A 24,867-nucleotide genomic window follows, 5' to 3' on the forward strand; every position below is an offset into this window, starting at 1 on the left:
ATTGAAGCCACAAATTCGAGCACAATTGCAAAAATTAACACAGAATTGTCCCTTTAAATGATGGTCAATTGTGGGTGGTTTGGACTAAAGCAAATTAATGACAAAAAGTAAAAACAACACATTGAATAGTGGGATCAAAAGTATCGGGATGTTTCATTTCTTGTGCTCAAGTGGCCCAACGATTAAAATTTACCACAGCCACAAACCCTCATTGAATTGTTTATTTAATTACTTACGTTAACATCTAAAACAAATAAACGTAGAAGAATTAATATTTGAGGCTGATATGCATGTTAATATTCACCATAAACAAACTCCAAGCATGTATTGTTTAATATACTAACAATGGACATTTTTTGTTTATTTAAATGTTCGCCCTAAAGTTGCTGACACTGTAATTAATTAAATAATAATTAAATCTTTAGTAATAAATGCTGGTTTTAGTTTGTTGTTTTAATTTAGTTAATCGGTTTAATTTTAAAGCCTAAAAGTTTTATCTTAGACACAATTATTAACGTGGCTATTTAATAACTATTTTGTTAGTTAGTCAATCACACCAACGTTGTTTAAAGCCAAAAAAGGGGCAACATTCGACGTGTTTTATTTACAGGAAACGTATTTAAAGGCTGAAGATGAAAATGGGACGTACTTTGCATCACCAGTAACTTTTTATTGCGTACATTAAAATTTACAATGGCTTTAAAAAATTCTTTATTGTCACAACAATTAAAGCAAATTTAATTTTTCCTTATTTCGACTTTATTTCTATAAAAACTGTCCGAATGATGAATTTATGGGTTAATTAACTTCAAAAGTTTTAAATGATGAATTGTTAAATCAGTGAAACTTAATAAAAATTACCAAATAATTTGTGGAAGATAAATCTGCAATTTAAAATTTGTTGATATCATACCGAGTGTTTGTTTTATAATTAGCACAAGGTATTTTTAATCCTCTCGTTTTCTAACGTGTTAATTTTACCCCCAAGAAATTGTAAACGTCAGTTCTAATTACACATTGATGTTACGTGAAAAAATTAACGTTGAATTGCCTTTAAATGTTTATCTATTGCAGTGTTTATTAGAGGTAGCTTCGATTACAACAAATTAATGATAAAAATCGAAAACAACCCAATTAATAGTTATCAAAAGTATTGAAAATAGCTCATTTTTTATACTAAACACAGTTTAATCATTAAAATCATCAAGTTAACGTTGAAAACTCTTCTTCAAATAATAGTTTATGTAGTTAGACCATAGATTTATATGTTCTTTAATTTTAGCAACTATTTTCGATGATTATTCAATTATAAAACATTGTTTAGCTTATATACATTGATGATAAATTAGGTATTAAAATTGTACAAATAATATTTGTTTTATAATTGACCCAATATTTATTAATTTGGTCAAACAAAATTATAAAATTGTCATTAAATAGTCATTAAATGTTTAATTATTAAGTAATTAATGTAGGAACAACATCAAAACTCATCTTGTAGTTGCTTAAGTTAGCAATAAATGTAAAAAGAAACAGCATTTCAAGCAGATATTCTTGTTAATATTTAATATAAACAACCTTCAATCTGGTGTTGTATAAATAAAATATAATAAATATGTTTATCGTATTACAAAACACAATAGTTGGGTAGAGTGCAGGTGTATTAAGCTGGTTGGCAATTAAATTAACCATAATACAATTTTATTATCAGTGAACACAATTATTAGATTAAGCATTTCGATTCTATAAATAAATTTGTGAGTGACAAATGTCACTTTCCCAAGCCCAAATCCACCCAAAAACCAAAACCCATAATGGACCAAAGCCCCCCAGGTACTTAATCAAACACAGCATAAAAACTGAAATTTAATTAACCATGAGAAATTAATTACACGTCACAGTTGTAACGTGGCATAAATACGTGTAAACTATTGGGTGGAAAAAATCAGCGAAAATGGGATTGCGCAATTCGCAACATATGGTGTGAAACTGTGATGATAAATAATCCACAGCCTATATGGCTAAAATCTTGACACGTGAAAAATCTAATGGAATATCGACGAATTAAATGGAAAACTTTAATCGATAATTTTTTGCTGAATTTTTCAGCTTCCCTTGACACAAATCAATCGGGTCGGTGGCATTGTTGTAGTTAATAATAATTCGCAGCCGTCAGAAGTGAGTTTGGTGTCGTTAAAATCAGTCACCTTGAACACGATATCTGCACGATAACACACTGTGTGGACATTTTTGGACATTTACGAAAGAATTTTAATTAATTAAAATTGTTAATTTTTGCCTGGTATAATTTTTTAGCAACTACATAGTCGATATTTACTCTAAACTGTGTAGCCAAGACGTTTAATATGTTAATGACACTTAAGATGTATAAAACTAATTGGAAAGTTTCTCTTTTAAATTATTAACTCTCTGATAGTTCCACTTTTGTCCCTTTAAATGGCTTTAAAAAATTATTATTTATTATTCCTAAAAGTCTCTTATAATTTATAATTTAGCAAATTTTTGATGCCAATAACTGATTAATAATTAATAAAGTTTTAAGTGTTAAAATAAATTTTTAAAGCATTTAAATCATCAACTTTGACGGTTCTAAGTTGTGTCCTTTTTGAGGTTTTTAAAAAATTAATTTAGAAAGTTAATAATAATTCAGGTAATTTTTTAAAGTCAATAACTGATCAATAATTAATAAGGTTTTGTGTTAAAAACAGTTTTTAAATCCTTTAAATTATCAACTTTGATTGTTCCAATTTGAGTCCTTTTTATTGTCTTTAAAAATTAATTTAGAAACATATTTAAGGTCTTTTCAAAACATTTTTATTGATGGCAATAACTAATGAATTATTAATAAGGTTCTAGATATTAAAATAAATTTTTAAAGCATTTAAATTATCAACTTTGATAGTTCCAATTTGTGTCTTTTTTGAGGATTTTAAAAAATTAATTTAGAAATATATTTAAGGACTTAAAACAGTTATTAAATCTTTTAAGTTATCAACTTTGATTGTTCCAATTTTCGACCTTTTTATTGTCTTTAAAAAAATAATTTAGAAACATATATAAGGTGTTTTCAAAACAATTTTATTGTTCCATAAAGTGTCTGGAAGTTTATAATGATAATAATTAATAAGGTGTTAAAAATAGTTTTATTTTTGGCTTGATTAGTAGCCAGTTTTTAAGTAATCTCTATTAATTGTTTAAAATAGCAATTTGGTGGTTTCAACTGTTTGTCACTTGTAGGAATTTAATTGATTGTTGCCACCTCTCTAAGAAGTCTTTGGAAAAATACACCATTAAATAACATTTAGTATTTTCTTGGTAAACTCAGTGTCAACTCAGTAAAATAGTTCTTATAATTGTGTGTTCGGTTAAAGATTTTACAGGAGACCAATCAATCAGCTTTTGGCTTGTTTCGAAGACAATATTTAAGTACTGGATGTTAATTTCTTTTAAATAACCATTTGTTGGTGGTGTTAAATGTTTGTCACTTGTAGGAATTAAATTAATTGTTGCCACCTTTCTTCAAGAAGTCTTTAGAAATACTAACATTTAATATTTTCTTGGTAAACTCAGTGTTAACTCAGTAAATTGGTTCTTATAATTGTGTGTTCGGTTAAAGATTTCATAGGAGACTAGTCAATCAGTCTTTGGCTTGTTTCGAAGACAATATTTAAGTAGTGGTTGTCAATTTCTTTAAAATAACCATTAGTTGGTGGTTTTAACTGTTTGTCACTTGTAGGAATGACATTGATTGTGCCACTTCTCTTTAAGAAGTCTTTGGAAACACACCATTAAATAATATTTAGTATTTTCTTGGTAAACACAGTTTTAGCTCAGTAAAATAGTTCTTATATTTGTGTGTTCGGTTAAAGGTTTTACAGCAGACTAGTCAATCAGTTTTTGGCTTGTTTTGAAGACAATATTTAACTCAGTAAAATAGTTCTCATAATGGAGTGTTCGGTTAAAGGTTTTACAGTCTGTCTTTTGCTTAGTTCGAAGACAGTTTTTAAGTAATTGTTACTGACCATTTGGTGGTTTATCTGCCTGTTTACTTGCAGAATGTTTTAATTTTTATTCTGTAGTCAGAGTAGTGGCTTCTTGAGGTGCTTCTGGTATAATATCATTGATAATTTGCTTTATCAAAGTTTTAAGTGGACGTCTAAAGTCTACTGAGCAACAGTACTACAAAACAAATAATTAAACAACGGTAAATTCATGAATGAACCATCAATATTGCCCCACACTCGACCAACGCACTCTCGAAGTCATATCCACCCAGACCATTCCAGAAAGTAAATTGTAACCGGCCCGTTCGGCAGATCCATACCTGTACTCATGTTGGAGTCCTGGCTATGCACGGGTTGGGTCGTGTTGACTGTGGACTGCGGTGCCATCTGTATCTGAGATCCAGCTGACATCTGAAACAAAACGCCGGAGATAAATATGACACATCAGCGTGTTGCCCCAGAAAAACGGAACTGAACTGATTTTAATAATGGACGGGACGTTTTCGTCGACAGTTTCGTGGTTGTTGTCTTCGCGCGGCCGACGACAGGAATGCGTTACAGTTGTTAGCATAATACACACAACAGTCATATTTACACTACTAAATTAAAATTAGAATGTATGAGGCGATATTGTGAGTTGAACCGATCCCGGCCTACGTCATCGCACCGACGCGTCGACAATGCTGCGATAAAAATGATGTTCAACTAACTCAACTTATACCGGGGCTCCTTACTAATTTACATGCGTTTTGTGACCCCACAAACAACACCTTATCAAAATCAGATAAATGCTGTAGTTTATTAGTTTCTACAACACAAATTTTTGGAATAATTGTGCAAGATAGTGATACACTCATTACCGTTGATATTCTGATCGTGTTTGTTTTGTAAACACAAACTTAATGGAAGGAATTTTCCTCTTAAAATTTCAACTAACAATTATAATAAAGGCTCAAATCCAGTAAGCCACGACCTATCCTAAAGTCCTGAAGTCCTACTAGTCGGTGACGATTGTTTTTAACTTATTTTTCCAATGATAAGGACACAAACAAACATTTTAATCGCAATTTCTGCGCCGTTACTTTGAACCATTCCATGCAAATCCGTAAAACAATTGAAAACTTTAGCCGCCATTGTGGCTATTAGGAGACGTTGCCACACTGATACTTTGTGCACCAGTCCGGGAAACTTACACTAATATTTAATTATAATCGTTATTAAATGTACAAAGCGTTGTTTAACAACGAACGTTGAATTGATTGCGCAACACTAAAACAGTTAATACGAGTAAATCAGAGCACTACGGACGGACCCCGTATGATGGGTCGGAGACGCGGCAACGCGGCACTAAAATGGATCAGCTGTAAAAATTCCATCATGGCGATGCTATTACGATTTTTAACCGGAATTGATTTAATTTGCAAATGCTATTTATAACGTCATTAAATGTTTACTGACTTAAAATCAAAACGGGTGAAGAAAGTTAACATTTAAATAAATGTACAGCCTACTACTCAAAATGTAAGTTCTTTTAATATTTCACCAAAAACAAAAACAAAAGTCCCTAACTCAGTCCAAAAATTTAAAATGAAGATAATTATCCAAAAACATTTACTGCCAATAAAACAATAAACACCGAACGCCGGCCACTGAACATAAACAAAAAGTGTTTGTGTGCGACTTTTTTATACATATAAATATTTAAATTGTCTCCGAGTACAATTCTAATTTACAAAATGAGCACTTACAACGTTCCTTTTATGGTATTATCAATCATATGAAACTACATAATGGTAAATTGTATGAGAATGTGCTTCCAATACATTACTAAAATAAAAATCTTCTTATCTTATCTCGGTGTGACGACATTAAATAATAACTACATACTTAATAAGTTTCGTCCAAAGCTTTTCTCGTCGTTTAACAGTATTTATTAACATATTAAATGTGGGTTTTTTTATTAGTAACTATTCTTAGAAGTAAATAAGTGATCGAAAGGTTTTGACAAACAAACACTGCTTCGAAGACTTTAATATGCATAAAATTCTATTCGACAGCCAATTTGTGACTTCATTTAAAGTATTCGATTAAAGGCTTAAAATAATATTTAAGGTTCTCTTATTGTTTTCACCACAACCAATGGTATGGTTTAAAATTTGATGACTAATTAAAAAATTTCTGACTTCATTTAAAGTATTCGATTAAAGACTTTAGTAAAATATATAAACTATTTCAATGTCTGGCATCTTCGAAGAACTTAATGTGATGACAATAACTAGTCTAAAGGTTCAAATAAAAGTTTTAGATGACTAATTTAATGATTTATTTTAATTATATTTGCTATTTTAATGTCTGTCACCATTGAAGTCTTTAAAGTGATAACAATAATTAATCTAAATTATAATTTATTCTAAAAATATATACTGTTAATTAGTTGAAAAATTAAAAATTTGAGATGACAACTACTAATTGGAAGATTTCTGGCCTCATTTATAGTATTCCATTATAAACTTTAATGAAATATATAAAGTATTTCAATGTCTGCCATCTTTAAAGCCTTTAAAGTGATGACAATAACTAGTCTAAAGCTGTCAGATTTGATTTTTTGTATTAAAATTGAGCTGACAACTACTAATTGAAAGATTTCTGGCTTCATTTAAAGTATTCCAATAAAAACTTTATTAAAACACATAAAGTATTTCAATGTCTGTCATCTTCAAAGCCTTTAAAGTGGTGACAATAACTTGTCTAAAGCTGTCAGATTTGATTTTATGTATTAAATTTGAGCTGACAAACTACTAATTGAAAGATTTCTGACTTTATTTAAAGTATTCCATTATAAACTTTAATAAAATATATAAAGTATTTCAATGTCTGCCATCTTTAAAGCCTTTAAAGTGATGACAATAACTAATCTAAAGCTGTCAGATTTGATTTTTTGTATTAAAATTGAGCTGACAACTACTAATTGAAAGATTTCTGGCTTCATTTAAAGTATTCCAATAAAAACTTTATTAAAACACATAAAGTATTTCAATGTCTGTCATCTTCAAAGCCTTTAAAGTGGTGACAATAACTTGTCTAAAGCTGTCAGATTTGATTTTATGTATTAAATTTGAGCTGACAAACTACTAATTGAAAGATTTCTGGCTTTATTTAAAGTATTCCATTATAAACTTTAATAAAATATATAAAGTATTTCAATGTCTGCCATCTTCAAAGCCTTTAAAGTGGTGACAATAATTAGTTTAAAGCTTTCTGATTTGTGAGTATTAAATTATAAATTTTAACAAAAAACATATGTTGTTAAAAAGTCTTAAAATGCATTTTAAAAATATATACAAGGTGTTCTTAGACTACATATTTCTAAATCACAATGTATAAGTAACAGCTTGAAGGTTTAAAAGCAAATTTAGGCCGAATAAAAATACAAAAATTCACGCGATTAAATCGTGCACGTTTGAAAAAATGCGAACAATCCAAACAATCCCGAGATTGAAACATCGACGACTGGCGAACAATTGCGAACGAACTTGAGGCGACTCTCGGTATCTCATTACGGATCGTTACTTGTGTACTACCTACTGCAAATACGTACAACAAAAAGAAAGTTTCACGTACCGCCTGGCAACAAAACCCGTACGCCATTGTTGTTTTGCTAAGTTTGCAAACCGTGTGTTTTGTGGGCCAATTATATTAATCAAATTTTACAAGACTCCATTTACACGTATTTTTTTATTTTGTCGTAGCTAATTAATATCGGTTACATCGAGCTAAACATTGCTTTTCTTCGGTTCGGATAGTACGTTTGATTGGTGGGAAATAAAAAGTGTAGATACAAGGTTCAACGTCCGATGCCTCTAGTCGCTATTTATCAATTATATATTTTAAAGAGTTTCATTGAAACGCCGTGGAATAACTGTTATGTTGCACAAACATTCAGGCACGTACAAGGAAAATGATTTTATTTGTCTCTAAAAGTCGACAAGGTTATTGGAGGTGTTTATCCCAGAGAAAAGTTTTTGGCAACGGTCGACAACCGTTCCTACCTCAACAATTTGGCCGGATTCCGTTGTGTTGGGTGTTTTCTAACGATTTTTCACAAACGGCGTCTGGACGTGAATCGAAATGTCAGGTCTATTTTCGATGCGTCGTGAGACCGGCCAGGATACATTGTTAATCGAGTAACGCCAGTTTACAGGTTTTCAGAAACGTTTGTACCTAATTTTAGCTTTCAAATTAACAGGGACATAATGTAGAGAGTATAAGGAATATATTTCTAAGGATAACCAGAGGATTTAAGACAATTTTGTAGTAATGGTGATCCACATAAGAGATTTATATGGGACCACTTCATATCACTTGCTTCGACGAGAGCCAACTCAAATTCAACGTTTTACTATATTGGAAGTGGGAAATAAATCTACGACCGTTCGACCTCGGCAACCTGATGCAGTTCGTCGCTGAACCTAACCGAGTAATAATCTCTAAAAATAGCCCGGTTTAAATTAAACACGAATCCGTTACGGATAAATTAATTAATCAATTCGAAAACAACAAAGGACATTACGGGACGCGAAAGTTAATATTGGATAACAAAAGTGTCTATAAATAGGGGATCTATAAATAAAAATCAATAAACCAGTGGCCGAGCTCGAGAAGAGTGCACACAACAACAACGACGACGATTACCTGCGACGACAGAAAGCTGGTTATCTTTGTGTTAATCTCGCCTTGCCCCGCGACCAATGGAAACAGTATTAATCAGTAGTTGTTTCCTGCGGAGCAGAAAACACTCGAATCTGTCACAGATCACAGAAGTGACGAAACTAGCAAAAATATCTAGAACGCACGTATTGTTGAAAATCAAGTCAACGAACTTTGTTGTAATGAATTTGTAACAAGTATTGCATACACACGTATCAAACCCGTTCTTTTAAACGGCCCAAGATTAACCTTGTGCACAATACCCGACAAGACGACGAACAGTCGTTTATTGATTTTTCCCGCGGGTGCTAAAAATCCGGGTAATTTAATGCCGTCCAGATCGTATCGTTTGCCGATTCTCTCGGCCACTTTCGAAATGGGAAAAAAGCAAGCTCGCGAACGTCGAGTGCTCCGCGAGGAGTTTGTGTGTGGATACGGCGGCATAAACAGGGTCGATAACCCACATTATTAAGCATTCTATTATGTGTCTTGTGTACCTGAACTGCACCGCACATACGTGGCCGCAGACTAGAAATCTATACGCCGGTGCCGCTGTACTGTTGTCATAAAAGCCGTTTCGACGTCGAAAATGCGCCCGGGCTCGTACGAAATCTAATTGCCCAATACTATCGGTACGATACGCAATAGTTACAACGACTAAAAAAAAAAAGTAAATGAGCGTTACGCAACGGCAACAAGATTTGGAACATGTCTCGCCGTTTTAGAAGACAGTATTGATGTTCACAGGTGTATTATATACATGTACCGGTGACGTGGCATCCGAACACAATCGCATCAAAAGGATAAAACCGCGCAAATTCGAAAACCGTGACAAAGATCGGCCGGTTTGTTCGAGTTGACTGGGCGTGTTCCCCTGGATGTGTCTCTCTCTCTGTGTGTGTGTGTATGCGGTGTTGGCATACTTGACATACACTCACACCACACTCGCACAAGAAGGCCCCGGAGAGACGGCGAGAGACCCTTGGAAGAAATCGATTTTTATCCGGAGCCGGTGATGCGGATTGAAAGGGGGACGGGCGAGGGGTGGTCTTTATTCAAAGCGGTTTTACTCTGGATTGTGCACATCCATATAATTATACAAGTTACTACTGTAGGTTTTAATGCTTATTTCTCTTTTTGTTGCAGAGCACTTAAAACAGTACGAAACGTGGGAGAGGCGCAGAGCGAAAAGGTCGTACACCACAGGGACTTTTCGTCCAACATCTGGAATAATCAATAATCTCGGTGTTTAGTGTGTGTATGCACGGGCGGATCCTGTGCCACCGTTGGAACCCTGCAACAGGCATCCAGCCGTCTGTATGTGTGTGTGTATGTGTGTGCGGGAGTTGTCGAGTTTTTTGCGAAGGACGACCGAAACCGGCAAGGTTGACGGTAAACTTCCGCGGAAAGTTTTTAATATCGCTTCAATGCCGAGTTTGATTTTACTGGCATAGATGCTGATAAATAAATAGATTGAAACAAAGTGACAAGTTCATTTTGAAGATTCGTATTGGCCAATCAAGTTCATACCGATTGTTCTATACGATTAATCTATGATTATAACTCCACATTCCTCAGGTTCCTTAGGGAAACTTTGGCATTACTTGATATAACTCCCCACTTTTGTAACCGTGACTAGTTGCACATTTTGAATATTCGTATTGACCAGTCAAGTTCATACCGATTGTTCTATACGATTATTTATTTAATCTGTGATTAAAACAAGGTCCGTAAATGGAATCTTAGTATAGGAGCTCTGGAATTACTTGGTTTAACCTTAGTACAATTGACTGAAGTACACATTAGTAAATGTGAAATCGTGGCTAGAAGCCATTTTGAAAATTCGTGTTGACCAGTCAAGTTCATACCGATTGTTCCGTACGATTATTGTTTAATCTATGATTATATCATATCCTTTACTAAAAATTTGGAATTACTTGGTATTACACCTTAGTACTATTCCATGGAAAATTCAATTAACAGAAGTGCACATTACAAAATTTGTAATCGTGACTTGCGACTATGATTGAAACTTCGTATTGACTAATCAAGTTCACACCGATTGTTTAATACGATTGTTTTAATTTGTGATTATAACAGAACATTCCTGAAGACCCAAAAATCCTTTACTACAACATTGTAAGTACTTGGCATTGCACTTTACAGTACAATTCCATCGAAAATTAAATTAAGTGAAGTACATTGCTAAATGTGAATATTCGTATTGACCAGTCAAGTTCATACCGATTGTCCCATACGAATATTCAATCTGCATTTCATTCCTGTCCAGTTCAAACAAAAATGGAATTGTTTACTAGATTTTTGGAATTACTTGGTAATACACCATAATAGACCAACGCCAAATATTCATTACTAAATTTGTAATAGGGACTTCTATGACGATAAAAAATTCCTAAAGACCCAAAAATGGACACCCCGATGAGGCTTCCGAACTACTTGGCATAGCTCCCCAAGTACAGTTCGACCGAAAATTCAATTAACAGAAGTAAGCATTACTAAATTTGTAATCGTGACTCACGGCTCTATAGAATCGTACACCCAAAAAACATATGTGCGCCTCTCGACGATTACGTTCACCTGCGGATAAACAAGGATACCTGAACACACAACTGCGTGGTGCCCCTCTAGAAAAGACGGCATCCGGTCCAGGGAGTTGTTCAATTCCCGAACAATGAGAAAAGGGGTCAATTGACCTGAAGGGCAAATTTTTCGTAGTCTTCGACTGCGACGATGTTTGGCAACTGCGGCTTCCGAATCGTCGAGAGAGAGAGAGAGAGGAGGGAAGTTTTAATTGTGTTGCAGGATTGCTCCAGTAACAAATGGCCTTGAACTGTTACAATACTGTTATTTAAAATTACGTTTTAAAATCTATTGGCAGACTGTACAGACACAATCCGAAATCATCGTCATTTAGACGTGGACGGCCCTACGGACGGTTGTTTACAAAAGTGAAAAAAAATACCTGCCTCATTTACTTCTCACTATTTTTGGTTCGTGTGCAGCAAATAAACACGTAAACGACCGAATGTTGTTTCTTAAACACGCCGATCGACCCGTTTTCGTGTGACTCACTTACAGATGGACGGGGCAGGTAATATTTAATAGTGGCTGTGAATAACGGCCATTGTAATAGGCAAGAAGTGAAGTAACAGCTGACGGATTTAAATTAAATGATATTTACCCAATAATTTTGCATATATTCCCAGTACGTGTTCTGTGGACACACGAACATTTAAGCCGAGAATGTGTGAACGTCGCTCGGAAGAAACGTGGTGCTGACAGTTGGGTAACATTTAAAATACAGCTGTCATATTGCACTGAATACCAAATAATAACTTAATAACACCAACACACAAACAACAGACAGACGCAGTATAACCAGCACAAAATATCACAGCAGGCACTAAGGTGGAAAGTGGAACGAAACGAACAGCGGATTATCGCAATCGAAACTATCCCGAAACACTCGATCGGCTCCCGGTCTGCGAACGAGAAAAATGTCGCACATCCATGATCGAAACCCGAGAGCGACACGACCGAGGTGCCCCGTTTCAATTTGTCCGTTTGTGTGCGCGCAGAGCGTTGCGGGGAAAACAAAAACACACACACCGACGACGACTACTACGGCGACGACGATGACGACGACGACGACGACGGCAGTCCAGGCATCTGCCACTGAACCGGCCCGAACGCGCTCACGGCACAATCGACAATAATCCGAGCAAATGTGTGTGCACACTCTCGGGGCGCCGTGCGACGTTGCCGGGCCGATCAGCACATTCACGGCGACAGAGAGAGAGAGGATTCACTCCGAAACCGTGCACTTTGCCTTTAAAACACGTTCCGCAAGAGCCGAACGGTAACGGCGATCGAGCCTGAAACGTACACGACCTTAACGAGATAACTACGCCGTTTGTGTGTTGTTGCCGATCATAACAAACTTAAAAAAGGCGCACACACCATTTTATAACATAAATACTAGAACGGACGTACGTACAAACGCGAGGGGGGGGAAGGGGAGTCTTTAAAACCAGCGGCGTTGAGGGAAGAAAATACGCCTTGGATGATATTGATTTAATCACAAAGGGGTGAATGGAACGGGGGATGTGTTACACTTAAGAAACTCATTACTGGCCGGGCGGCTCGCCACCTCCACAATCCGCCGCCGCCCTCTCATTCCTACGACGGTGCCGGATTTTCAATTCGAAATTAATTATGTGGGATGGTGACGAACAACAATAATAAAAAAAGGAACGACTGCAGCCGAGTCCAAGGTTGGAGACAATGTGCTGGTGCGTTTTCGTTCTTTGTCCGGGCTCGGGGTTTTGAATAAAATAACGACCCAGATCATACGAGTATGGAACGAAGGTCTTCAATTGCTATTGATTGACGAGCAATAATTGCCGTGTTCGATGCGATGTGGCGCCCTTGCGCTTTTCGGTGGTGGAAAACGTTTCGTTTTGGCCGAAATCTCCGTAATCGGAGACGCGAGAGAGCCCAACACACAATTGGCAACCGCGAACTGTCCGCATCGTTGTCGTTTCTTGAAGGGTGGAAACTGATGACTCTCGAACAGATCGTTACAAACATCATCTGCTTTCAAAGCTGCGACTTCAATCTTCAATAGTTCGACGAATTTTTTGAGCACATCCACAGACATCAAACAAATATTATTCATCGAAACAAAATAAATAATAACGGTGGACCGAGAAAGCCAAACAATTTTTTGTGTCGAACTTAGTTAAGTGTGTTTGATTACAGCTTGTTAATAACGACCTCGAAATTAAATTTGATGACTTTGGGTCAAAGTAGTAAATAACACTATTATTCTATTACTTCGAAGAGTAAAAACGATATTTTGAATCGTGATCGTGGCTAGCAAAAGGGCATTTTACAAGAGACGACAGACAAAGGCAACCCCAGTAGTCCCTTAATTTTTATCGTGCTTTAATACGGCCGGCAGGTAATATTTCTGGCTTTGTTAATTTAAATGGTACTTGTTTTCTTGTCCAGGATATTTTCACCGTTTGATACGAATTGAAGAAACAGTGAAACTACCACTCATTCCCACGACCGACGCCAATTAAAAGAAAGCGTACCGATACACATTAGAATATTTGTATTGTATCCAAAAGCACATCATAAAGTCGTTTTGAAATCCGTCGTCGGACGGAAAATTACCCCGGCCGACTTTAATCGATAATCGCGTCCACTTGTAAATGGTAGGTGAACCTTTTACATTTTTACTCGGAATCGATCTCAGTCCAGGTGTTTGGCAAACGCTTTGTGTGTGTGTATTCCGAATCGTGTTCGAAAAAACGGCAACGTCGCCCAAAGAAGATTTCACTCGGTACACAGCGTATCGAAGTTTGATTTCAATGAACATATACCTGACACTTACTTGGAAATTGCGAGGGGACTGCGACTTACCTGGAAATAAAAAACAAAGAAACGATATTAGTACTTAGGAAGCCGCTACAAATAATTCGTTGTTGTTATCAATCGCCGTTATCAGGAATTGATTTTCCTGTTGTCGTCAGCCGAACATTTGATAACTCGCAAAAAACACACACACACAACTATGTCGCTTATTAATTCATACGGGCGAGGGAAAGTTCGAACCGTATGGGATATTTGAATTTTGCCGCGGCTGTTATGTATGTCACGAAGAAATATCAGCGAAATTATATGCTATTTATAAAATCACTACATTAAACGTCATTGTGGGCTCGAAAATGACACGCAGCTTTTGATATGAACGGAAAAATGATCATCACAGGTATATTATTATTAGGCAACCGGCAAAGTGATGTTATACATTTGACATTATAATTCTTTTCAATGATAAAATTCGCATTAGCATAATCGCCTGGGGCAAACGAGAAAGTAAAATAAAGTCGGCAAATAAAAAAAAATTAATAATGAATTATCAAACACAAATCGGTGACACGGTGCTAAGAGAGAGAAATGTTAAATATGTACACGTTAAATTAGGTGACTTAATATAAAACATATACGTACCAGTCGGACCGGTTTAACGACCAATGTATTATGTTAAAAATGTTTTCATTATTTTTTTGTAGGCTAACCATTGAAAATACACCCAGACAAAGAGAATGTGGTGGGGATAACTACGAAGAGAACACGAGAAACGAATCGTCAGCAGTTCGGAAATCGCTGTGTCCACACACACATAAATAAACGATAGTGAAAACCGTTCTTTAGTCAAGTCAAAATATTGACCTCATCCAAACCCTGATTAATGAGGAGACTATGAGTATGTGGCGACAAAAACGGGGCCGAAAAACCACGCCGTTTGACGGATCGTTAAACGGCCGCACCGTCCTGCGGGGGATTTAGGCGATCGCGGCTCATATGGCAACCGGTAGCGGCCGGAGTGTGCGGTCGTCTCTCGTCTGGATTTTCGCCGAAATCGATGCCGGAACGGAGAGTGGGTCAGAACGACGCACGGTGTGCACGCGATTCGTTTTCGCCGAGGGGTTGCACTGAGATGTCGCTGCTCAGTTGGACGTCTCGCTTTGGCAACGACATCTTAGAAATGTTATGATCAGATTCAACAAGTATTAAAACGAGAGCATGTTGAGATCACATCAAAGATGAACGAGTTATTAGCAGTTCTTCTGTGATTTGATAAGTTAAATCCGTTATAATGGGTCTTAATTTAGATGTCATCTACAGGGAAGGCTCTTAACAAGCAATATTTAATCAATCCTCTTGATTGTTGGCGAAGCCAAGGTCATTAGGAAGTAATTGGAACTTAATATTTATTAAGTTTTCGATTCGACCTAATGTTAACTTTCTCTAATTCACTGACTGTTGTATAAGATACATATTTTCGCAGTGATTGTAAGGTAAAATTTGTTTGGAAAGGTACGATGTGTTGTTGCCGTTACACAACACTTATTTCAGTTGCATCTAAATTAAAACAAGTCAACTTATAATGAAACAGAATTGATTACCCAACCAGTTGTGGAATGTTGTAATCAATACCGAGGAAGAGTGACCGCTCTACCATTATAATGGTTTGGCTTCCATGCACCAGGCAATGTTTACGAATTTTTTCGGGGGCGTCCCAAACGTACCTGGTGCTGAAACCCGGAGCAATAGTGCATGAGCAAAGCCTGGAGCAATGCTTCCATGACGGCGTCCGACGTCGTCGTCCGATCCGCACATGTCTCTCTCCCACCCGTCCGCGAAGAGCGGCGAGAGCACTCACACACACACACACACACTCACACGCCGCACTGCACCGCACCGAGACAGACCTTGCAATGCCATTCATCGAGGCCACCGGCCGCGTCAGCGGCAACGCCGCCCTCGGGCCATCAGCTGGCGCCGTGCGACGTTGCCGCCTAGCCGTCCGCACGGTGTTCTCCTTTCCTATTTGACGGTTTTTGAAGCGGATGAGTCGGCGACTCACGCCTGCTCCTCTTACTGATCGACCAAACTAACATTTGTTATTCGTATTATTTTTATTAACGTAATGACGTACTGAATTAATTGAAGGGCCTTAATCCATATGGGGGATTAATAATAAATCATGAAATTCCTGCAAAAATTGGACGATAGAGACGACGACGGAGATCCGCCTGCGCCGGCTACGCGTAGCCAGCGTGCGCCAACGGTTACGTACCCCAATTCCTGCCGTTCTCCATCGCGTCGAATCATTCGCAATCCGGCCGCGCTGCGGTGCGGTCGTCCGCTCTGCCGCGGACTCGACACTCGCACGTTCACTTTCGCGACGGCGACACGTCGCGGTGCACGATTGTCTCGCCGCCGCGACGTGCCGAGTGAATCGTTTCGTTTTTCGAATTGTGTGCGCCTACACGGAACAGTGTGTACGGTCGGTGTGTGTGCGTTCGTGTGCCCCGTCTTCGTCGTTTTGCCCACACGGCGCACCGTCTCGGATTAAATGTGGAAAGGAATGTCGCATCGGCTCGTCACTTTTTTCCACTGTCGTTTTGTTCTGTTGATCGCCGTTCGCCGTTTTCTATCGGGTGGATATGCGAACCTTGATGACACGTGATACCGCAGCACGGCTTGTATCCGATTGCAGTGTTGGTCTTCTTGAGGATTTATAAGTGGTTGTAGCAATATATGAATGATTGTTAAAGGAATGTGAGTTGTTTAATTTAAACGTCCCTCAGGAACCTTGGGAACCTCGGCAAAAGTAACAATTTCATCTCCATTATGTACGGTACCAAAATTTCTAAGACTTTTGACTTTTTGATGTTCCATATGAGTCTTTCATCTTAGTTTTTGTGATATCCACTTTTTTTAATATGGTCATTAGTTAAAAAAAATGAAGACGATAATTTTAAGTTTAAGTCTAAAGTTTATAAGCTATTATAAGCAAGTCCTCGTATTTCCTTATAATCCGATAGGAAAGGGATGTTACAGTACTAGACTACATTAATTTAACCAAAATCTTACGAGTATGTTTCTACAAATGAGTTTCTAATTTCCCTATTACTTCCCATACAAGACTCTTATGTAGTACCACTCTTTAGTACCATCTGAGAATTATTATGCTCATTAGTTAAGTAAACGAAGTCAATAATTTTAACTTGGTCTAAAGTGTTACTATTAAATGTTGGACCATAAGTTATTATAAGCAATTCCTAGAACTTCCTTATGATCTGTTAGGAAAGTGATAGTACAGTACTATGTTAGACTCCGTTAATTTAACGAAAATCTCACGAGTATGTATCTACAAATGTGTTTCTAATTCCCCTGTCACTTCCGATACAAGACTCTTATGTAGTACTCTTTAATACCATCTGAGAATTATTATGTTATTAGTTAAAAAAAGTGAAGACAATAATTTTTGAGTTAGTCTAAAAAGTTTTACCATTAAATGTTGGAACAGAAGTTATTATAAGCAATTCCTTGGATTTCTTTATGATCCGTTAGGAAAGTGATAGTACAGTACTATGTTAGACTCCGTTAATTTAACGAAAATCTCATGAGTATCTATCTACAAATGTGTTTCTAATTTCCCTGTTACTTCCCAAACAAAAGAGTCTTATATGGTACTCTTTAGTACCATCTGAAAACAATTGTTTCGTAAAGAATTTCTATGGAGCTCACAATTAACAATTTCACACTTCCTGCCAACATCAAAATATTCAAATTAAGAACGAAAGCCGTGCCTAATAAGCTAATGGAATATTTTTCCAACCTGCACACTCGTCTTATAACTGGTACTTCCTCCCATTGTTGCTGAATCGACGTTCTTACGCCACCATTTTACCAACCGGACAGCGATTCAATTCCGCACGACGAACCGAACAATTAAGCGCACAACGTGCCTCCATGTTGCGAACGATCGCATCGCGAGTTGAACGAATCCGTTCTATTTTCGTCCGCCATTAAAACCTACGTTACATAAAAAAAAACCCGTCTATCGGAATCGGGAGCCGCGCGCACAGTTTGTAGTACTAATAATAATAATAAAATCGTCGACAAGGTCAGATAAATAAACTGTGTGTGTGTGTGTGAGTGTAAAATGTTTTCGTGATGTCAGTAATGGAAAAATACTTCCGGCTGTTGTCGACTCCAGGACAGAGATAAAATGGTGGACTTGGACTCGAATTTGTTTAAAAACACTTGAACAATCTATTTCGGGTGCACGTCGTGCGAGCGGCCGTATTGATTTTTCCGCCGGCGTTACGTTTTCTGGAAGCGCCGTTTCTATTTATAGGCCGGCCACGATACGACCGACACATCACACGTTTCGTTTTTCGTTTTTCCTCCTCATTCCACAGACATTCCACCGACATCTGTTATTCGCTCTTTTAACAACAATTCAAATTGCCGGGCCCGCAACACCCGGGGCCACGCTGTATCATTACAGTTTTCTTATCGGCTAAGCGCTCTGCCCGATCCAGCGCTAGATAAAACTCTCCTTCCATATCGATTCGGGTTCGTTTTACTCGTTTTATTCACGCTTTGCCCTTGAAATGATCGCGTTCAGTAATGGTCGTGTGTTTGCTTAGTTGGTACTTCTTTGTTGGGTCATCTCGTCGTTCTCGTCGTGTGCGCAGACCCAACGGTACCAGCGATTTTTGCATTCCACCACCGTCGCCTCCTTAGAAAGTACGCCGCTCTTTGTCACGGCATAATTGCCCGTTTAGCCCATCGGGCAGCCATCTTGAACGGACGACGTGAGAGAATTCGTAAACCGGGAACATTTGACAATCGGTACTGTCGACGCTCTAGACGGTCTCACTCGCTCTCGTTTGGCGTGCGCCGCGGCGGAACGTATGTCCCAGTCTCCTATGTCAGTCAGACCGTGAACCGCATCCATCGGAAAACGAGATCTCGAATTCCGATGCCGGTTAGGCGGGCTTCACAGCCGGCCCGAAACGGTTTTCGAGCGGCAATTACGCCGTCAATATTACACGGGAGGTCGTAAAACCGTGCATAAATAGGGATCTGTTCTAATTTGGTGACGGGTACTTACGAGGCTACTTATCGCTAAACGTCGGGACATACCTGCAACAATACATATGAACGTCATTTATTTATTTATTGGCAAAGCTCAAAAGAAAGTTTCTCGTACGACGCGACAAGGCGGAGGGGCCGCGAAGGCAGCAACGCTGCAAAGTGGAGGGACGAGGCGCGGGGAGCGGTTCGCAGGTGATGTATCTTCCGATTCTCATTACCTAATATGGGATGCACTCGCCGCTATTGTGGAGTAGATGTCGTTGGCTTTGCAGGAGAGTGAGAGCTGCTTCCTCGACGGCCGCCCGCGCGCCTCTCTTCGCCGTGCATTTTGTACTAGCCGAGCCGACAAAACAAACTCGAAACTCGGATTCTGTCGATAATGCAACTAACACACACACACACATATACGTTTCTGCGGATGCCGCGGAAGGGAAAGGGGGGGGACTAGACGAAGAAGCTGAATTTACCTATGCGGTGATCAGGCAGATGCGTCCCCCCATTGTCCTCGGTTGCACCTTGGCCGGCACATATTTCGCTCGACTCACCATTAAAACATTTTTATGCAACCGCCTTTTAACGATTTAACGTGGGTCAGAGCGGCTGCCTTGCCACGTCTATCCGGATCGGTGCGGCGAGCATAGCCGGACATGGGGAAAGACGACGGGAGGAGCCCGAAGACTCTTTTGTGTAATTAAGGGGGTGCGAGTTTCGGCTTCCGTCGCGAACGCCGTTTAACCCTCGGAACTTTTCCCATACATATTGGATGACCCCGGTGGCAACGTCGCCCTCCTTTCCTCTTTGTTTTCGTGCCGATTGGCGAAATGTCTCCAACAGGTTGTACACATTAAAGCCTGAGACTATTGATTAGTTTTTTCCATGGGAGGACGAGATAAGGCCACTTCAAGGAAATGCACCGGATAAATGTGGCAACGGTACGTTTGGGTACCTGTCGTTCAATTTTCGACGCCCATCCACTTTTGAAGGTCAGGTGATAGTGGGACTGCCTCCCCTTACGTGTAAAGTAAGAATTCGTAGCCTCGTGGAATTTTTTTAACTAAGATAACAGGTCTATTTGTCACCTACATGGAAAGTTAAACTATCATGTGTGAGCCTCTCGTCGACAATTTGTTGACGTAATTGTACCGGCTGATAAGAAAATTTACATTTCTACATAATTTCCTGATAAACATTAAAGCTGGTTTACAGCCAATAAAGAGTTTAATAGGGCACTTAAAAAATCGTCAAGTAATTCGACCATTTGCCCCCGACGTTTCGGGGGAGAACCACCTACACCGTACGTACGTACGTACGACGGCGGAGCCTAAAAAGCTAATAATAATAATAAAGGCGACGGACCAGGTGCGCGTAAAAATGAATGAACGGCCGGACGGAGGCGCGCGCGTCCCGCCGAAGCACGTGGCGGCAACGCCGCGGTCCGGAGATCCGAACGGAGCGAGACGGAACGACAGCGAGAGCGCCCCAAGTTCAACGTTCTCCGCACAATGCGCCTGGGTAAATCAGACTTCGACGTGCCGAACGGGGAGAGTCCTTCGACACTCTCGGCGGCGCACACAAGTGGCCCCGATTTTTGACTCGGCGACGCGCACACACACACACACACACACACACACACGCGGAGAGAGCAAAGCGTATCGGTGCAACCGGACGGAAGGATCGTCTTGTTGACGTACGCAAGATTAAGTGGCGTTTCAAGGTCGCAAAAAAATTAAGTTAATACTGGCCATTACAATAATAAATATTTTGTGTTTTCCTACTGGTTTGTACGTGTATTGATTGGAATTGATGTAAAGTTGCGTCAGTTTTAACAGTTAAATTATTCAATGAATTCAATATTTTTTCAATTGACCCTTGAAGTTGGAATGTGATTAGAGTTTTGCCCTTGTGAACAATGAACGATATAAAAATACTGTTGCCAAGTGAAAACTACGACGCAGTTGTTACCTACTTCAAACTGAGTCACACCGGCTAAATTTTACAATTTAAGCTGTTACTATTTAACATTATTAATTGCCAGTGTAAGACAGACACCGATAATAAATTAACATTTCGTCCATCAACTTGTAATTGTAAATTAAACGACAACGATTTTGTTTATGAAGTATGCAAATTCAAATTTGTTTTATTCTAGTAAATATAAATACCAATAAAAAATAATCGCCAATAAAATTTAAAGGGATAAATTGGAATATGAGGAAAAACATTAAAGGTACATAAAAATGTTTTGAAAATATAGTTGAGTCGACCTATGTGAAATTATCGTTTTGTCCATTAATAGAAAACACCATTAATAAATGAATAAACAATACAAAAGAAAGACTACACAAAAGTTCTCCAACGAAAACTCTGGTTAATCATTGGAACCGGTTTCTTAGTTATGTTGAAATAACGATGAAAATCAATAAAAATAGTAAGAAAATAGTTTTAATCATTGTCTTTTCAAGGAACTTCAGAGTCAATAATTATCGTCACCATCGATGAATGACGATAGTTTCGATAAAAATTTGAAAAATACTAAAAATAAGGAAAATTGAAGAAAGTAAAAACTTTTTAGAAACTTATTGATATGTAAACAAATGTCACCAATCATCATAGTCTTGCCTATTAATCAGTACAGTAAAATGATTGAAAATTATAAAAATGAAGAAATCTGAAGAAAACTTTTTAGAAACTTATTGGTAACTAAACAAAGGTCACCAATCATCATCGTCTTGCCTATTAATCGGTACAGTAAAATGATTGAAAATTATAAAAATGAAGAAAATAGAAGAAAGTACAAAACTTTTTAGAAACTTATTGGTAACTAAGCAAATGTCACCAATCATCAGTCTTGCCTATTAATCAGTACAGTAAAATGATTGAAAATGATAAAAATGAAGAAAACTGAAGAAAGTATAAAACTTTTTAGAAACTTATTGGTAACTAAGCAAATGTCACCAATCGTCATCCTCTTGCCTATTATTCAGCACAGTAATATAATTGAAAATCATAAAAATGAAGAAAAGAGAGAAAGTACAAAACTTTTTAGAAACTTGTTGGTAACTAAGCAAATGTCACAAATCATCATCGTCTTGCCTATTAATCAGTACAGTAAAATGATTGAAAATGATAAAAATGAAGAAAACTGAAGAAAGTACAAAACTTTTTAGAAACTTATTGGTAACTAAGCAAAGTTCACCAATCATCATCGTCTTGCCTATTAATCAGTACAGTAAAATGATTGAAAATGATAAAAATGAAGAAAACTGAAGAAAGTACAAAACTTTTTAGAAACTTATTGGTAACTAAGCAAAGGTCACCAATCATCATCGTCTTGCCTATTAATCAGTACAGTAAAATGATTGAAAATAATAAAAATGAAGAAAACTGAAGAAAATATAAAACTTTTTAGAAACTTATTGGTAACTAAGCAAATGTCACCAATCATCATCGTCTTGCCTATTAATCAACACAGTAAAATAATTGAAAATTTTAAAAATGAAGAAAACTGAAGAAAGTACAAAACTTTTTAGAAACTTATTGGTAACTAAGCAAATGTCACCAATCATCATCGTCTTGCCTATTAATCAGTACAGTAAAATGATTGAAAATGATAAAAATGAAGAAAACTGAAGAAAGTACAAAACTTTTTAGAAACTTGTTGGTAACTAAGCAAATGTTACCAATCACTGTCGTCTTGCCTATTAATCAACACTGTAAAATAATTGAAAATGATAAAAATGAAGAAAGTACAAAACTTTTTAAATTTATTGATAATTAAGTATATGTCACCAATCATCATCGTCTTGTCCATTAATCACTACAATAAATGATAAAAATGAAGAAATCTGAAGAAAGTAAATCACAAACGGATAAAATAAAACATTTTACAAACGTATTTATTAGTTACTAAGCAAATATCACAACAATAAAATGGTTGAAGACATTAAAAATTAAAGAAACTGACTAAAGAGCAAAACTTGTAGATATCCAAATAAAAATTGTCATCTAATCACAATTGTAAATTTAATTGACAAACAATAAAACCTTGACTATGTTGACTATGAAGACGATAAAAATACAAAAGTACAAAACTTAATATGGTTGAAAACGACGAAATGGAGGACACCTTAAATATTTAGAGAGTTATTCATCATTAATTTTCCGACTAATTGCTTTAATTTGAAGTACGTGTCTTCTGTGAAGTCGACAACAGCATATTATTCATCGGCAGTTTAAAACAATTGCTTAAAACGTACACAACCGGATCGATAAGGAATTATCGTCGTTTTGCCCACCAATCACCAACGTAAAGTGCACACAGCTTACGTAACGACGACGACGACGACGACGACTGCATGACCCGATTCGAGCATTGTCATAAAGCTTGTTTTCGCCCATTCCCGCAATTCGACGATAAATTCCTGCGTTTAAAATTAGACACCCATAAATATCTTTTCATGGGGGAGGGCTCTGGTTGTGCTTAGTGGATTCGACGACGGGACTGAACGACCGAAAGCAAATCGAAAATTACCATTCCTGTCGGTAGTAAAGTTTCCTGACTAAGTTTTAGCGAAGGTTGCCGTTAATTTGGGACTACAAAGGTTATAGTTAGGAGAGTCCTTCGTCGTCAGGAGCCGTCGTCAACGTCGGCCGGACAAGCTTACCTCTGAGAGCCAGCGATTTTCAAGATGTCGTCGCGTGTGCATACAGTGGGGAACGCCGCACGGCCGCGCATTCGTGCATTATAAATATATTTTTAACACTAATCTACGGAACGAAAAACGCTCAATAACACACACACACACACACACACACACACGCGGAGGACGGATCGAAACGGATCCGAGAGTCGTGTCTTTCCCCCCATTCAGCACCTCACGGTTGCCGTTCGTAAAAGTGCATTTGGTTCGGGATCGAAATAAATGGAAATAAAAAATACGAGTGCTCTCTTCGCGTCCATTGTGATAATGACATGTCACAATCGGAGCCCGGATTACACGATAAACAAATGGGAGGCAGGTCCGCACTAGGGTTTGGGCACTTGTTGGAGGCTTTTTAGATAATTTCTACACGATTTGGTTTAATTTTAGATTGGTGTTAGACGGACCTGAGGCGTTTTGTTGAGCTGATTTTTGTTACAGGAAAAAATTCATGAGTAGGTCTATTTATAAGTGGAAAAATACTGTACAATACAAAAATATCGACGAAATGTGAGAATGACTAAAGATCTGATTTCGTGATAAAATTTGAAAATGAGTAATAATAAATTCTTCTACATTATTAAATATTCAAATTTGATGTTAATTGAGTCGAAAATTGATAAAAATCTGCACAATTAAGAGAATTTATTTAAAAAATATTTAACTAAGAATATAAATAAAATAAAATGTTAAAAAATAATTTGTGAAATATTCAAATTTTTTATGAATTATGTATGTCAAATAACAGATAACAATATTTAAATATAGAAAAAAAATAATAATTTAAATATTTTATAAAAAAGAAAAAAATATTTGATAATTTTATACAAATGGCAAATTGTTAATATTAAAAATTAGAAGAAAAGAAAGAAAAAGAACAAATATGACATATATTAATTATATTTTATTGTTGAATTTTTATGAACATTTAAGAAAATTAGACA

At 37.2% G+C, this 24,867-nt stretch overlaps 1 protein-coding gene across 14 annotated transcripts in view; it reads right to left on the reverse strand.

The window, feature by feature from the left end:
• Positions 1-24,867, reverse strand: part of LOC109607008 (serine/threonine-protein kinase tousled-like 2) — a 144,932-nt gene that overhangs the window by 13,969 nt on the left and 106,096 nt on the right. For 4 of the 14 annotated variants that reach the window (XM_049967884.1, XM_049967892.1, XM_049967887.1 and 1 more), the window contains one exon: positions 4,346-4,436. In XM_049967884.1, coding sequence (XP_049823841.1) covers positions 4,346-4,436 — 91 coding nt within the window. Of the gene's footprint in view, positions 1-4,345; positions 4,437-4,497; positions 4,669-9,229; positions 9,263-11,934; positions 12,436-14,154; positions 14,184-15,856; positions 16,008-23,887; positions 24,019-24,867 lie in introns of those variants that run through there. The other 10 variants (XM_049967883.1, XM_049967881.1, XM_049967886.1 and 7 more) reach the window with 8 other exon arrangements.

The sequence above is a fragment of the Aethina tumida genome, chromosome 5 (assembly GCF_024364675.1).
Source record: "Aethina tumida isolate Nest 87 chromosome 5, icAetTumi1.1, whole genome shotgun sequence".
In the NCBI taxonomy this organism is placed as follows: Eukaryota; Metazoa; Arthropoda; class Insecta; order Coleoptera; family Nitidulidae; genus Aethina; species Aethina tumida.